At 49.6% G+C, this 16,969-nt stretch overlaps 1 protein-coding gene across 3 annotated transcripts in view; it reads right to left on the bottom strand.

Moving 5' to 3' along the window:
* Positions 1-16,969, bottom strand: part of LOC147096830 (mitogen-activated protein kinase kinase kinase kinase 5-like) — a 217,435-nt gene that overhangs the window by 121,191 nt on the left and 79,275 nt on the right. For all 3 annotated transcript variants that reach the window (XM_085973474.1, XM_085973473.1, XM_085973475.1), the window contains exon 4: positions 10,367-10,431. In XM_085973474.1, the coding sequence (XP_085829600.1) occupies positions 10,367-10,431 (65 nt within the window). The remainder of the gene's footprint in view (positions 1-10,366; positions 10,432-16,969) is intronic.

The raw sequence follows: 16,969 nt of genomic DNA, 5'->3' as shown, positions 1-16,969 counted from the left end.
ACACTCAGTAACTCACCTCCCTCACACACTCAGTAACTCATTTCCCTCACACTCTCAGTAACTCACCTCCCTCACACTCAGTAACTCACCTCTCTCACACTCATTAACTCACCACCCTCACACTCAGTAACTCACCTCCCTCACACTCAGTAACTCACCTCGCTCACACTCAGTAACTCACCTCCCTCACACTCAGTAACTCACCTCCCTCACACTCAGTAACTCACCTCCCTCACACTCAGTAACTCACCTCCCTCACACTCAGTAACTCACCTCCCTCACACACTCAATAACTCACCTCCCTCACACTCAGTAACTCACCTCCCTCACACTCAGTAACTCACTTCCCTCACACTCCCAGTAACTCACCGCCCTCACACTCAGTAACTCACCTCCCTCACACTCTCAGTAACTCACCTCCCTCACACACTCAGTAACTCACCTCCCTCACACTCAGTAACTCACCTCCCTCACACTCTCAGTAACTCACCGCCCTCACACTCAGTAACTCACCTCCCTCACACTCTCAGTAACTCACCTCCCTCGCACACTCAGTAACTCACCTCCCTCACACACTCAGTAACTCACCTCCCTCACACTCAGTAACTCACCTCCCTCACACTCTCAGTAACTCACCTCCCTCACACACTCAGTAACTCACCTCCGTCACACACTCAGTAACTCACCTCCCTCACACTCAGTAACTCACCTCCCTCACACTCTCAGTAACTCACCTCCCTCACACTCAGTAACTCACCTCCCTCATACACTCAGTAACTCACCTCCCTCACACTCAGTAATTCACCTCCCTCACTCTCAGTAACTCACCTCCCTCACACTCAGGAACTCACCTTCCTCACACTCAGTAACTCACCTCCCCCACGCTCAGTAACTCACCTCCCTCACAAAATCAGTAACTCACCTCCCTCAGACTCTCAGTAACTCACCTCCCTCACACACTCAGTAACTCATTTCCCTCACACTCTCAGTAACTCACCTCCCTCACACTCAGTAACTCACCTCTCTCACACTCATTAACTCACCACCCTCACACTCAGTAACTCACCTCCCTCACACTCAGTAACTCACCTCGCTCACACTCAGTAACTCACCTCCCTCACACTCAGTAACTCACCTCCCTCACACTCAGTAACTCACCTCCCTCACACTCTCAGTAACTCACCTCCCTCACACTCAGTAACTCACCTCGCTCACACTCAGTAACTCACCTCCCTCACTGTCAGTAACTCACCTCCCTCACTGTCAGTAACTCACCTCCCTCACACTCAGTAACTCACCTCCCTCACACTCTCAGTAACTCACCTCCCTCACACACTCAGTAACTCACCTCCCTTACACATTCAGTAACTCACCTCCCTCACTCTCAGTAACTCACCTCCCTCACACTCTCAGTAACTCATTTCCCTCACACTCTCAGTAACTCACCTCCCTCACACTCAGTAACTCACCTCTCTCACACTCATTAACTCACCACCCTCACACTCAGTAACTCACCTCCCTCACACTCAGTAACTCACCTCGCTCACACTCAGTAACTCACCTCCCTCACACTCAGTAACTCACCTCCCTCACTCAGTAACTCACCTCCCTCACACTCTCAGTAACTCACCTCCCTCACACACTCAGTAACTCACCTCCCTCACACTCAGTAACTCACCTCCCTCACACTCTCAGTAACTCACCGCCCTCACACTCAGTAACTCACCTCCCTCACACTCTCAGTAACTCACCTCCCTCGCACACTCAGTAACTCACCTCCCTCACACACTCAGTAACTCACCTCCCTCACACTCAGTAACTCACCTCCCTCACACTCTCAGTAACTCACCTCCCTCACACACTCAGTAACTCACCTCCGTCACACACTCAGTAACTCACCTCCCTCACACTCAGTAACTCACCTCCCTCACACTCTCAGTAACTCACCTCCCTCACACTCAGTAACTCACCTCCCTCATACACTCAGTAACTCACCTCCCTCACACTCAGTAATTCACCTCCCTCACTCTCAGTAACTCACCTCCCTCACACTCAGGAACTCACCTTCCTCACACTCAGTAACTCACCTCCCCCACGCTCAGTAACTCACCTCCCTCACAAAATCAGTAACTCACCTCCCTCAGACTCTCAGTAACTCACCTCCCTCACACACTCAGTAACTCACCTCCCTCACACTCAGTAACTCACCTCTCTCACACTCATTAACTCACCACCCTCACACTCAGTAACTCACCTCCCTCACACTCAGTAACTCACCTCGCTCACACTCAGTAACTCACCTCCCTCACACTCAGTAACTCACCTCCCTCACACTCAGTAACTCACCTCCCTCACACTCTCAGTAACTCACCTCCCTCACACTCAGTAACTCACCTCGCTCACACTCAGTAACTCACCTCCCTCACTGTCAGTAACTCACCTCCCTCACACTCAGTAACTCACCTCCCTCACACTCTCAGTAACTCACCTCCCTCACACACTCAGTAACTCACCTCCCTTACACATTCAGTAACTCACCTCCCTCACTCTCAGTAACTCACCTCCCTCACACTCTCAGTAACTCACCTCCCTCACACTCTCAGTAACTCACCTCCCTCACACTCATTAACTCACCTCCCTCTCATTCTCAGTAATTCACCTCCCTCACACTCCCAGTAACTCACCTCCCTCACACTCAGTAACTCACCTCCCTCACACTCAGTAACTCACCTCCCTCACACACAGTAACTCATCTCCCTGACACACTCAGTAACTCACCTCCCTCACACACTCAGTAGCTCACCTCCCTCACACTCAGTAACTTACCTCCCTCACACTCAGTAACTCACCTCCCTCACACTCAGTAACTCACCTCCCTCACACTCTCAGTAACTCACCTCCCTCACACTCAGTAACTCACCTTCCTCTCATTCTCACTAACTCACCTCCCTCACACTCTCAGTAACTCACCTCCCTTACACTCAGTAAGTCACCTCCCTCACACACTCAGTAACTCACCTCCCTCACACTCAGTAACTCACCTCCCTCACACTCAGTAACTCACCTCCCTCACACTCTCAGTAACTCACCTCCCTTACACTCAGTAAGTCACCTCCCTCACACACTCAGTAACTCACCTCCCTCACACTCAGTAACTCACCTCCCTCACACTCAGTAACTCACCTCCCTCACTCAGTAACTCACCTCCCTCACACACTCAATAACTCACCTCCCTCACACTCAGTAACTCACCTCCCTCACACTCAGTAACTCACTTCCCTCACACTCCCAGTAACTCACCGCCCTCACACTCAGTAACTCACCTCCCTCACACTCTCAGTAACTCACCTCCCTCACACACTCAGTAACTCACCTCCCTCACACTCAGTAACTCACCTCCCTCACACTCTCAGTAACTCACCGCCCTCACACTCAGTAACTCACCTCCCTCACACTCTCAGTAACTCACCTCCCTCGCACACTCAGTAACTCACCTCCCTCACACACTCAGTAACTCACCTCCCTCACACTCAGTAACTCACCTCCCTCACACTCTCAGTAACTCACCTCCCTCACACAATCAGTAACTCACCTCCGTCACACACTCAGTAACTCACCTCCCTCACACTCAGTAACTCACCTCCCTCACACTCTCAGTAACTCACCTCCCTCACACTCAGTAACTCACCTCCCTCATACACTCAATAACTCACCTCCCTCACACTCAGTAATTCACCTCCCTCACTCTCAGTAACTCACCTCCCTCACACTCAGTAACTCACCTTCCTCACACTCAGTAACTCACCTCCCCCACGCTCAGTAACTCACCTCCCTCACAAAATCAGTAACTCACCTCCCTCAGACTCTCAGTAACTCACCTCCCTCACACACTCAGTAACTCATTTCCCTCACACTCTCAGTAACTCACCTCCCTCACACTCATTAACTCACCACCCTCACACTCAGTAACTCACCTCCCTCACACTCAGTAACTCACCTCGCTCACACTCAGTAACTCACCTCCCTCACACTCAGTAACTCACCTCCCTCACACTCAGTAACTCACCTCCCTCACACTCAGTAACTCACCTCCCTCACACTCTCAGTAACTCACCTCCCTCACACTCAGTAACTCACCTCGCTCACACTCAGTAACTCACCTCGCTCACACTCAGTAACTCACCTCCCTCACACTCAGTAACTCACCTCCCTCACACTCTCAGTAACTCACCTCCCTCACACTCAGTAACTCACCTCGCTCACACTCAGTAACTCACCTCCCTCACTCTCAGTAACTCACCTCCCTCACACTCAGTAACTCACCTCCCTCACACTCTCAGTAACTCACCTCCCTCACACACTCAGTAACTCACCTCCCTTACACATTCAGTAACTCACCTCCCTCACTCTCAGTAACTCACCTCCCTCACACTCAGTAACTCACCTCCCTCACACTCTCAGTAACTCACCTCCCTCACACTCATTAACTCACCTCCCTCTCATTCTCAGTAATTCACCTCCCTCGCACTCCCAGTAACTCACCTCCCTCACACTCAGTAACTCACCTCCCTCACACTCAGTAACTTACCTCCCTCACACACAGTAACTCACCTCCCTGACACACTCAGTAACTCACCTCCCTCACACACTCAGTAACTCACCTCCCTCACACTCAGTAACTCACCTCCCTCACACTCAGTAACTCACCTCCCTCACACTAAGTAACTCACCTCCCTCACACTCTCAGTAACTCACCTCCCTCACTCAGTAACTCACCACCCCCACACACTCAGTAACTCACCTCCCTCACACTCTCAGTAACTCACCTACCTCACACTCAGTAACTCACCTCCCTCATACACTCAGTAACTCACCTCCCTCACACTCAGTAATTCACCTCCCTCACTCTCAGTAACTCACCTCCCTCACACTCAGTAACTCACCTTCCTCACACTCAGTAACTCACCTCCCTCACGCTCAGTAACTCACCTCCCTCACACACTCAGTAACTCACCTCCCTCAGACTCTCAGTAACTCACCTCCCTCACACACTCAGTAACTCATTTCCCTCACACTCTCAGTAACTCACCTCCCTCACACTCAGTAACTCACCTCTCTCACACTCATTAACTCACCACCCTCACACTCAGTAACTCACCTCCTTCACACTCAGTAACTCACCTCGCTCACACTCAGTAACTCACCTCCCTCACACTCAGTAACTCACCTCCCTCACACTCAGTAACTCACCTCCCTCACACTCTCAGTAACTCACCTCCCTCACACTCAGTAACTCACCTCGCTCACACTCAGTAACTCACCTCCCTCACTCTCAGTAACTCACCTCCCTCACACTCAGTAACTCACCTCCCTCACACTCTCAGTAACTCACCTCCCTCACACACTCAGTAACTCACCTCCCTTACACATTCAGTAACTCACCTCCCTCGCACTCAGTAACTCACCTCCCTCACACTCCCAGTAACTCACCTCCCTCACACTCTCAGTAACTCACCTCCCTCACACTCATTAACTCACCTCCCTCTCATTCTCAGTAATTCACCTCCCTCACACTCCCAGTAACTCACCTCCCTCACACTCAGTAACTCACCTCCCTCACACTCAGTAACTCACCTCCCTCACACACAGTAACTCACCTCCCTGACACACTCAGTAACTCACCTCCCTCACACACTCAGTAACTCACCTCCCTCACACTCAGTAACTCACCTCCCTCACACTCAGTAACTCACCTCCCTCACACTCAGTAACTCACCTCCCTCACACTCTCAGTAACTCACCTCCCTCACTCAGTAACTCACCACCCCCACACACTCAGTAACTCACCTCCCTCACACTCTCAGTAACTCACCTCCCTCACACTCAGTAACTCACCTCTCTCACACTCAGTAACTCACCTCTCTCACACTCAGTAACTCACCTACCTCACACTCAGTAACTCACCTCCCTCACACTCAGTAACTCACCTCCCTCACACTCAGTAACTCACCTCCCTCACACTCAGTAACTCACCTCCCTCACACTCAGTAACCCACCTCCCTCATACTCAGTAACCCACCTCCCTCATACTCAGTAACTCACCTCCCTCACACTCAGTAACTCACCTCCCTCACACTCAGTAACTCACCTCCCTCACACTCAGTAACCCACCTCCCTCATACTCAGTAACTCACCTCCCTCACACTCAGTAACTCACCTCCCTCACACACTCAGTAACTCACCTCCCTCACATTCAGTAACTCACCTCCCTCACACACTCAGTAACTCACCTCCCTCACATCCAGTAACTCACCTCCCTCACACACTCAGTAACTCACCTCCCACACATCCAGTAACTCACCTCCCTCACACTCTCAGTAACTCACCTCCCTCACACTCTCAGTAACTCACCTCGCTCACACTGTCAGTAACTCACCTCACTCACACACTCAGTAACTCACCTCCCTCACACTCTCAGTAACTCACCTCCCTCACACTCAGTACCTCACCTCCCTCACTCTCAGTAACTCACCTTCCTCATGCTCAGTAACTCACCTCCCTCACACTCAGTAACTCACCTCCCTCACACACTCAGTAACTCACCTCCCTCACTCTCAGTAACTCACCTCCCTCACACTCAGTAACTCACCTCCCTCACACTCAGTAACTCACCTCCCTCACACTCAGTAACTCACCTCCCTCACACGCTCAGTAACTCACCTCCCTCACACACTCAGTAACTCACCTCCCTCACACTCAGTAACTCACCTCCCTCACACTCAGTAACTCACCTCCCTCACACTCTCAGTAACTCACCTCCCTCACACTCAGTAACTGACCTCCCTAACTCTCAGTACCTCACCTCCCTCACACTCAGTAACTCCTCCCTCACTCTCAGTAACTCACCTCCCTCACACACTCAGTAACTCACCTCCCTCACACACTCAGTAACTCACCTCCCTCACACTCAATAACTCACCTCCCTCACACTCAGTAACTCACCTCCCTCACACACTCAGTAACTCACCTCCCTCACACTCAGTAACTCACCTCCCTCACACTCAGTAACTCACCTCCCTCACACTCAGTAACTCACCTCCCTCACACTCAGTAACTCACCTCCCTCACACTCAGTAACTCACCTCCCTCACACTCAGTAACTCACCTCCCTCACACTCAGTAACTCACCTCCCTCACACTCAGTAACTCACCTCCCTCACACTCAGTAACTCACCTGCCTCACGCTCTCAGTAACTCACCTCCCTCACACACTCAGTAACTCACCTCACTCACATTCTCAATAACTCACCTCCCTCACACACTCAGTAACTCACCTCCCTCACACTCTCAGTAACTCACCTCCCTCACACTCAGTAACTCACCTCTCTCACACTCAGTAACTCACCTACCTCACACTCAGTAACTCACCTCCCTCACACTCAGTAACTCACCTCCCCCACACTCAGTAACTCACCTCCCTCACACTCAGTAACTCACCTCCCTCACACTCAGTAACTCACCTCCCTCACACTCAGTAACTCACCGCCCTCACACTCAGTAACTCACCTCCCTCACACTCAGTAACTCACCGCCCTCACACTCTCAGTAACTCACCTCTCTCACACTCAGTAACTCACCTACCTCACACTCAGTAACTCACCTCCCTCACACTCAGTAACTCACCTCCCCCACACTCAGTAACTCACCTCCCTCACACTCAGTAACTCACCTCCCTCTCACTCAGTAACTCACCTCCCTCACACTCAGTAACTCACCGCCCTCACACTCAGTAACTCACCTCCCTCACACTCAGTAACTCACCGCCCTCACATTCTCAGTAACTCACCTCCCTCACACTCTCAGTAACTCACCTCCCTCACACTCAGTAACTCACCTCCCTCACACTCAGTAACTCACCTCCCTCACACTCAGTAACTCACCTCCCTCACACTTTCAGTAACTCACCTCCCTCACACTCAGTAACTCACCGCCCTCACACACTCAGTAGCTCACCTCCCTCACACTTTCAGTAACTCACCTCCCTCACACTCAGTAACTCACCGCCCTCACACACTCAGTAACTCACCTCCCTCACACTCAGTAATTCACCTCCCTCACACTCAGTAACTCACCTCCCTGACACTCTCAGTAACTCACCTCCCTCACACTCAGTAACTCACCTCCCTCACACTCAGTAACTCACCTCCCTCACACTCAGTAACTCACCTCCCTCACACTCAGTAACTCACCTCCCTCAGACTCTCAGTAACTCACCTCCCTCACACTCAGTAATTCACCTCCCTCACACTCTCAGTAACTCACCTCCCTCACACTCAGTAACTCACCTCCCTCACACTCAGTAATTCACCTCCCTCACACTCTCAGTAACTCACCTCCCTCACACTCAGTAACTCACCTCCCTCACACTCAGTGACTCACCTCAACTGCCTCAGACAGTTCTGCAGACGATGTGGTTATTTCAGTTAATAATTGGTACACACATAATCCTCTAAATGAGTGTCATAAAGCCTTACACCTTTCAACAACTGACTTTTTTCAAAACGAGATGCTCTGTTATTTTTGCAAAATGCAGCAGACCCCCTCATATTAATTTTAGAGGTGTGAAACTTACACCTTATCAAAGGAATTAACATAAGCAGAACCCTGGGAAACCACAAAACACAGCCAACAGGAGGCTGACCTCCGGTTAGCCCATCATTTACTCAAAACATCAGCCTGAACAAAAGCAGCCAACCACACACACACACACACACACACACACACACATTGACTCAGACGTGTCTGCAGATCTCCAGTGTGATGCTGCCTCTAGGTGACACTTCTTTTTAAATCGAGAAACCCTGGGGAAGGGCCGAGGCCCACAGTGCAGAACAGGAGAGGAGACGAAGTGAGTCAATGTAGGCCTAAACTGTGCCCGAGTCCTCGAGTGAGATTATCATTTACACCCACACTACTGAGGTTACACCGACAGTGCTGAAGGAAGTTCTACAGTGACGAAGGTTCCCTTCCCAAAATGAGAGCTTAAAACAAAGCCCTGCCTGTTCCTAACCTTCAGGGTGATATTAAAGATCCCATGGCACTGTTCAAAGAAGAGCACGGAGTTCCCCTGATGACCTGGCTAACACTCCTCCCTCCAGCAACAGCACTAACAACAGATTAACTGGTCACTCATCCAATCATTGCTTGTGCACCGATTGCCTGCTGTGTTGGTCTGCATAACAACAGTCATCGCAGTTCAAAGGAGTTGCAGGTATAGCATTTTGGGACATTTGAATTATCAATGGTTTTAGTCCATTGAGATTCTGTACAATGGGAATTAATAGGAGGAGGCTGAGTCCATTGGGATTCTATAGAATGGGAATGAATGGGAAGGGGTTCGGTCCACTGAGATTCTATAGAATGGGAATGAATGGGAAGGGGTTTGGGTCCATTGAGATTCTATAGAATGGGCATGAATGGGAAGGGTTTGGCTCCATTGGGATTCTATAGAATGGGAATGAATGGAAAGGGTTTGGTCCATTGACATTCTATAGAATGGGAATGAATGGGAAGGGGTTTGGGTCCATTGAGATTCTATAGAATGGGAATGAATGGGAAGGGGTTTGGTCCACTGGGATTCTATACAAAGAGAGAGAGAGAATGCAAATTGAGGAGTTGATCCATTGGAATTCTATACAATGGGAGTTAATGGGAGAGACTCTGAGCCATTGATACCAGGGATGGGAAACCAGTTAAACTTGTTATGAAGAGAGATACTGGGACTATTTCCACTGGAGCAGAGAAGGAAAACAAATGATTCAAAGGTTCGAAAATTATAAAGGGTTTTGCGAGGGCGGTTGGGGAAAGATTATTTCCTCAGGTTGGGCAGTCAGTGACGAGGGGTCCACAATTTAAAATTGTCACTGAGAGTGAGGAGGAAGGTCGAGAGAAATTTCTTTACACAGAGGGTAGTTGTTGGAGAATGGAATACTTTACCTCATGGAGTGGCTGAGGCAGAAATCATCGCATCTTTTAAGGGAAAATTGGATAAATATTAGAACCAGAGGGAGACACAGGGGTATGGAGAGAAAGCGGAGCGGCGGGAGTCATTGGGGATTACTCTAGCTTAGAGGTACCACAGACATGATGGTCTGAATGGCCTCCTTCTGTTCTGTAAATTCCTGTGGTTAGATAATGTCTGAAAACCACAGTTTATGGTCGGGTCTCCTAACCCTGTTTTCATTGGCAGCATTCCTGCCAATAAGAATTCAAGGTCAAAGGCCAAAGGTCAGCAGCCTGAGCGCACAAATCAGTACACTTGTTTCCGGAAAGAAGTGATTGTTTGAAACGAGAACGCTGGAATTACCGTGGTAAATGTCCTGCAGTGATCCTCCTCCGCAGAACTCCATACAGATCCACAACTTGTTGGACCTAATGGAAGATAAAAACAGACTTCCCATCAGACAACGCAGGTCAAAAAGTAATTCCATGCAGGTCAAAAGTCACCAGCCAGAATGACGTTTTCTAACCATCCAGCCCTGGCAGATCTCATGGCGTTCTCTGGCGGGGATTGTGCGCCGTACGCTCCTTACAGCAACGGCTCACATCTTTACAGAACCCCTCACATAGATTGTGTGTTTCCAAGAGAAGGATACGGAGAAAGAAGGTGGAAAGGTTTTGGGGGAGCAGAGAGGCAACTGAAGAAAAAAACTGTTAACAAAAAAGATAGGGAAAGGGTTCCCATCAGTGACCAGTGTCCACCCTTTATTCAGTGACCAGTGTCCACCCTTCATTCAGTGACCAGTGTCCACCCTTCATTCAGTGACCAGTGTCCACCCTCCCATCAGTGACCAGTGTCCACCCTTCATTCAGTGACCAGTGTCCACCCTTCATTCAGTGACCAGTGTCCACCCTTCATTCAGTGACCAGTGTCCACCCTTCATTCAGTGACCAGTGTCCACCCTCCCATCAGTGACCAGTGTCCACCCTTCATTCAGTGACCAGTGTCCACCCTTCATTCAGTGACCAGTGTCCACCCTTCATTCAGTGACCAGTGTCCACCCTTCATTCAGTGACCAGTGTCCACCCTTCATTCAGTGACCAGTGTCCACCCTTCATTCAGTGACCAGTGTCCACCCTCCATTCAGTGACCAGTGTCCACCCTTCATTCAGTGACCAGTGTCCACCCTTCATTCAGTGACCAGTGTCCACCCTTCATTCAGTGACCAGTGTCCACCCTTCATTCAGTGACCAGTGTCCACCCTTCATTCAGTGACCAGTGTCCACCCTCCATTCAGTGACCAGTGTCCACCCTTCATTCAGTGACCAGTGTCCACCCTCCATTCAGTGACCAGTGTCCACCCTTCATTCAGTGACCAGTGTCCACCCTCCATTCAGTGACCAGTGTCCACCCTCCATTCAGTGACCAGTGTCCACCCTTCATTCAGTGACCAGTGTCCACCCTCCATTCAGTGACCAGTGTCCACTCTCCATTCAGTGACCAGTGTCCACTCTCCATTCAGTGACCAGTGTCCACCCTCCATTCAGTGACCAGTGTCCACCCTCCATTCAGTGACCAGTGTCCACCCTTCATTCAGTGACCAGTGTCCACCCTCCATTCAGTGACCAGTGTCCACTCTCCATTCAGTGACCAGTGTCCACTCTTCATTCAGTGACCAGTGTCCACCCTTCATTCAGTGACCAGTGTCCACCCTTCATTCAGTGACCAGTGTCCACCCTTCATTCAGTGACCAGTGTCCATCCTTCATTCAGTGACCAGTGTCCACCCTTCATTCAGTGACCAGTGTCCACCCTTCATTCAGTGACCAGTGTCCACCCTTCATTCAGTGACCAGTGTCCACCCCTCATTCAGTGACCAGTGTCCACTCTTCATTCAGTGACCAGTGTCCACCCTTCATTCAGTGACCAGTGTTCACTCTTCATTCAGTGACCAGTGTCCACTCTTCATTCAGTGACCAGTGTCCACCCTTCATTCAGTGACCAGTGTCCACCCTTCATTCAGTGACCAGTGTCCACCCTGCATTCAGTGACCAGTGTCCACCCTCCCATCAGTGACCAGTGTCCACCCTTCATTCAGTGACCAGTGTCCACTCTTCATTCAGTGACCAGTGTCCACCCTTCATTCAGTGACCAGTGTCCACCCTTCATTCAGTGACCAGTGTCCACCCTTCATTCAGTGACCAGTGTCCACCCTTCATTCAGTGACCGGTGTCCACCCTTCATTCAGTGACCAGTGTCCACCCTTCATTCAGTGACCAGTGTCCACTGTTCATTCAGTGACCGGTGTCCACCCTTCATTTAGTGACCGGTGTCCACCCTTCATTCAGTGACCAGTGTCCACCCTTCATTCCGTGACCAATGTCCACTCTTCCACCCCAATCGTTGCCCTAGTTGAGATCTACTGACTCAATGTGGACCAGGGGCTGAACCTGGTCTGTATGGCTCAGTACCACAGTGTGCATCACCACAATTTGCAATGGAAGAGCAAAGTTCTGAAATTAGCCACGCTCCAAAGTTGATTCTGCGACAAGTGGCAAGTGATTCCGTCTGAAAATAGTCAGGAATTGTTTCTTACCAAGCAGGGCCACCAACTCTTCAGTGGGCATCTCACTTGGGAGAGTGCCATCTCCTGCCTTCCTGTAATTCCCATATCATTTGGGCCCATAGCTTTAATAGGGGGCTTTCGTCACCACTATGTATCCTGGGATAGCCCTGCCTCCAGAGCAGTCCCTTCCGATCTCTTGGTCTCCCGGGAGAGAAACAAACAGACAATGTGCAAATCTCACAGCTGCGGAGAGAGAAAGGAGGCAAAATACAGAAAAAGAGAGGCAGAAGAAAAGGGGAGAGACAAAGAACATATTAATGTTAGTTGGCCATCCTTTTTGGTCCATTGACAGATGCAACCCTCACGCCTGGGGTCCATCCATGACAGTTGTGGATAAATATTTGGATCTGTTGTGTATGTAATATGTGTGCTACTTTGAACCTATGGACAGGACTGCACTACTTGTTGGGCGTAGTGATACGCAGTACCACTCCTGGCCATAGGGGTATAAATAGTACTGTGGGTACTGATCTCCCATCAGTTCCCGCCTGTGGGCATGAAGTAAAGACCAATGTATAGTCCCTACCTCCAACCAGTAAAGACCTGTTTGAGTTATACGTTTAAGTCTTTGTGTTAATTGTTCAATACAATACACATACTTAACACTGGCGACGAGTCAGGTTCTTACCCTGCGGCAGTTGAAGAGAGGTTTCAAACATCACCACCCCACTAGAAGCGACAGGCTTTAGGACTCTGAAGCCTCCATCAGCGACTGAGCACTGGAGTGCAGCAAACATCCTGACAGCTTCCAGCGACTGACAGAAGTCTTTCTGCAGTTTCCTTGTTCAACCTAGGTGGTGGGGTAAGCCGTGCAGTGTTGGCTGCAAAGACAGGGCTGGGGAAGTTGGAGAAGATAAGGGCGATCGCAATCCCTGATAAGAGCCGCGGTGAAACGCGCGAGCGGGTAAGCCAGAGCCCGGGAGGGAGCGAGCAAGAGCCGCGCGAGCGGGTGAGCCAGAGGCCGGGAGCCGCTTCAAGTGCGAGGCGCAGCGCGGGCCAGCGATCGGAACCAAAGATAAGGGCCGCACTCGGGGGCTGAAGGGAGACGGCGTCGGGGGACGGGTGAAGACCGCCAAGCGCGGGAAAACCGCCATTTTGTGGGCGGAGGACGACGGCAAGAGCGGGAAGCCGCCATCTTTGATAACAAGTAAACAAAATAAAATCTGAGAAATTGCAAATCTACAATGCCTAAACACGGGAATATTAGCACCTTTGATAGTGACCTCGAAGATTGGGCCATATATGTTGAAAGAGTAAAAAATTATTGTAAGGCCAATAAAATTCATGACCAAGATAAAGCTCTAACATTATTAAATTTAATGGGTGCGAAGACATACGGGCAATTGAAACACCTGTTATCACCAGATGAACCGGCGGATAAGACGTTCGATGAGATTGTTACTGTCCTGAAAGATCATCTAAACCCCACGCCGCTGATGCTAGCGGAACGATTTAAATTTTACGACAGAAGGCAGCTACAGCATGAAAGCAATGCTGATTATTTGCTGGAATTGCGTAAATTAGCGAAATATTGCCAGTTTGGAACGGGACTGACAGAGGCACTTCGAGACAAATTTGTGTGTGGTTTATTTAAACAGGATACACAAAAGCGACTGCTAGAGGAGAATGAGCTGACGCTTGAGAAGGCGGTCACTATGGCAGCAGCACACGAAGCCGCAGCGAGAGGCACGGCAGTAATGCAGCTACGGTCACCGGAGCTCAGTGCACACAAATTGGGTGTGAGTTCTGGCAAATGTTATCGTTGTGGAAAGACAACGCATGATCAGAACCAGTGTTGGTTTAAAAACCAAGAATGTAGAACTTGTGGTAGGCTTGGACATATAGCTAGAGTATGCAGGTCAGGGAAGAAGACCAGCAACAAGAAGTCACCGCAAGGAAAATACGCAAACGTACACAAGGTGACCGAACAGGAGTCCGATTCAGACGCTAGCAGTAATGAACTGGCTAGCTTAAGCTGTAATGAACTGGCTAGCTTAAGAGTACTCAACGCTGGTAAGGGTGCAGACCTCCAGACAATTTGGGTCACTCTTCAGATAGAAGGAGTCCAAGTAAAACTGGAATTGGACACTGGATCGGCATTGACGGTCATAAATAAGAAAGATTACGGAAAGTTATTCCAACATATTCCCCTACAGGATACGGGGATTATATTGAAAACATACACGGGGCAAAGAGTGTACCCCATCGGGAAAATAGAGGTTGCAGTGGTCCACAAGGGCGAAGACAGTCAAATAATGGACTTATATGTGATATCTGAAGGAGGTTCTCCACTACTAGGACGGGAGTGGATTAGGAAAATGAATATGGACTGGCATTTCCTACAAACAATAACGAGTGAGAACTCGGTGAAGATAGTCGGCCCAGACTCTGGAACGGATGATGGTAAGCCCAACTCAGGTGCAAAAGACAAAGTTTCAGCACAGAATTCCACTGAGCAACAACAACATAGTTTAACTGTGGATTCTGAGTCTGGCAAGTCTACTGATGTGCCCATTTCTGAGGGACACCGGGCTCGAACTCAACTCCATTTCAAACTACAACAGCAATTAGAACAAATGCTTCGCCGTTGTGAGCAAGAGTTGAATGCAACGAAAGAGTTCTTTGATATAGAGTTGGAGAATCTGGAAAGACAACAGAAGCAGCTGATGGAGAAAATGGAGCAGGAGCACACAAAACGTCTGATGTCAGAGGAGTTAACGGTCAGCCAACTCCTGCATATGCTGAAGGACAGGACTCTGAAATGGGAAAAACTTGAACACGAACTTCAATATTCAAACGAAAGGGGTTCGGAGCTCTCAAAGGTTATTGGAAGAGCTGAGGTGGCAACACAGACTGAGATGACTGCAACAGAGCAGCCCTTGGATGCCAAAAGTACGCTGACTCACGTCAACGTAGAACAACAGACCGCTGAAACAGCTGCTCCGGTAGAGGGATTGAATAGTCCGATCAATCAATCTCCAAAAGAAGTTGAAGTAGTAAAATCTCAAATGAGGTCATTAGTAAACGACTTGCTGAAAGCCCAGAAAAAGCTGGATGAAGAGGTACGCATGAAGAAGTCTCTTCAGGAAAGATGTCTGGACTTGGAACAAAAGCTGGCTAACGCCCAGCTGGGTATGGAGGAAATAGAAGACCCTCTCGCTGGCCTAGATCAGGACGACACCGAATATTACTATGTCCTGTCCTGCCCAACTTGTAACTTCGACTCCCACCATACAGAAATCATGGAGGAGCACCGAAAGTCTACGGAACATCGGGAGAAGGTGGCTCTACTACGGAAAAAGGAGGGAGAGAAGGAGGAACTGCGCATGCAGCTGGCAGCTGACAGTGGAGCCCAGAGAGTCTCCAAGAAGCAGAAAAGGAAAAGTCGAAACAGAAGATGACCCATCTGAACCATTATTACCTCTACCAGATCACACACGTGGTCCCTCCGAACGGAGCCAATTCAGTTCGGAAGTTCAAACTGTTAAATCCATGGAAGGACTATTGAATGAGTCACTCCAGCAACGTGAACCGACTCCACCACAGAGATTGAATCTGTGAACTGTTTTCCGCAGAGACTGAATCTGTGATCTGTTTTGACATGAAGTTATCTATGTATCTATGTTATTCTGTTATGTAAACCTGAAGTTATATATGTATATATGTTATTACGTTATGTTAAATGGGGAGATGACTGTAAAGCTAGGAAGGGAGGAATGTTGTGTATGTAATATGTGTGCTACTTTGAACCTATGGACAGGACTGCACTACTTGTTGGGCGTAGTGATACGCAGTACCACTCCTGGCCATAGGGGTATAAATAGTACTGTGGGTACTGATCTCCCCTCAGTTCCCGTCTGTGGGCATGAAGTAAAGACCTATGTATAGTCCCTACCTCCAACCAGTAAAGACCTGTTTGAGTTATACGTTTAAGTCTTTGTGTTAATTGTTCAATACAATACACATACTTAACAGGATCAATTAGCGAATGGATTAAAATCCAACTGGCTATACAGCGATGGAATCTCAAGTTCAAAGTGTTCAGCTCACCCTTGACCCCTTACGCTCTCTGACCTATATTGGCTCCCAGTCCCGCAACGCCTCGAAATTAAAATTCTCACTCTTGCGTTCAAATCCCTCCACGGCCCTCGCCCCCCTCCCGATCTCTGTCACCTCCTCCAGCCCTACAACCCTCCGAGAGCTCTGCGTTCCTCCAATTCTGGCCTCTTGCGCATCCTCCGATTTCCATCGCTCCACCATTGGCGGCCGTGCCTTCAGCTGCCTGGGCCCCGAGCTCTGGAATTCCCTCCCTAAACCTCTCCGCCTCTCTCTCCTCCTTTAAGA

The sequence above is a fragment of the Somniosus microcephalus genome, chromosome 34 (genome assembly GCF_052327205.1).
Source record: "Somniosus microcephalus isolate GS21.2 chromosome 34, FLI_Smic_1.0, whole genome shotgun sequence".
Taxonomy (NCBI): Eukaryota; Metazoa; Chordata; class Chondrichthyes; order Squaliformes; family Somniosidae; genus Somniosus; species Somniosus microcephalus.
Note: the sequence above shows the minus strand (reverse complement) of the source record. Positions and strands in the feature narration are given on the sequence as shown.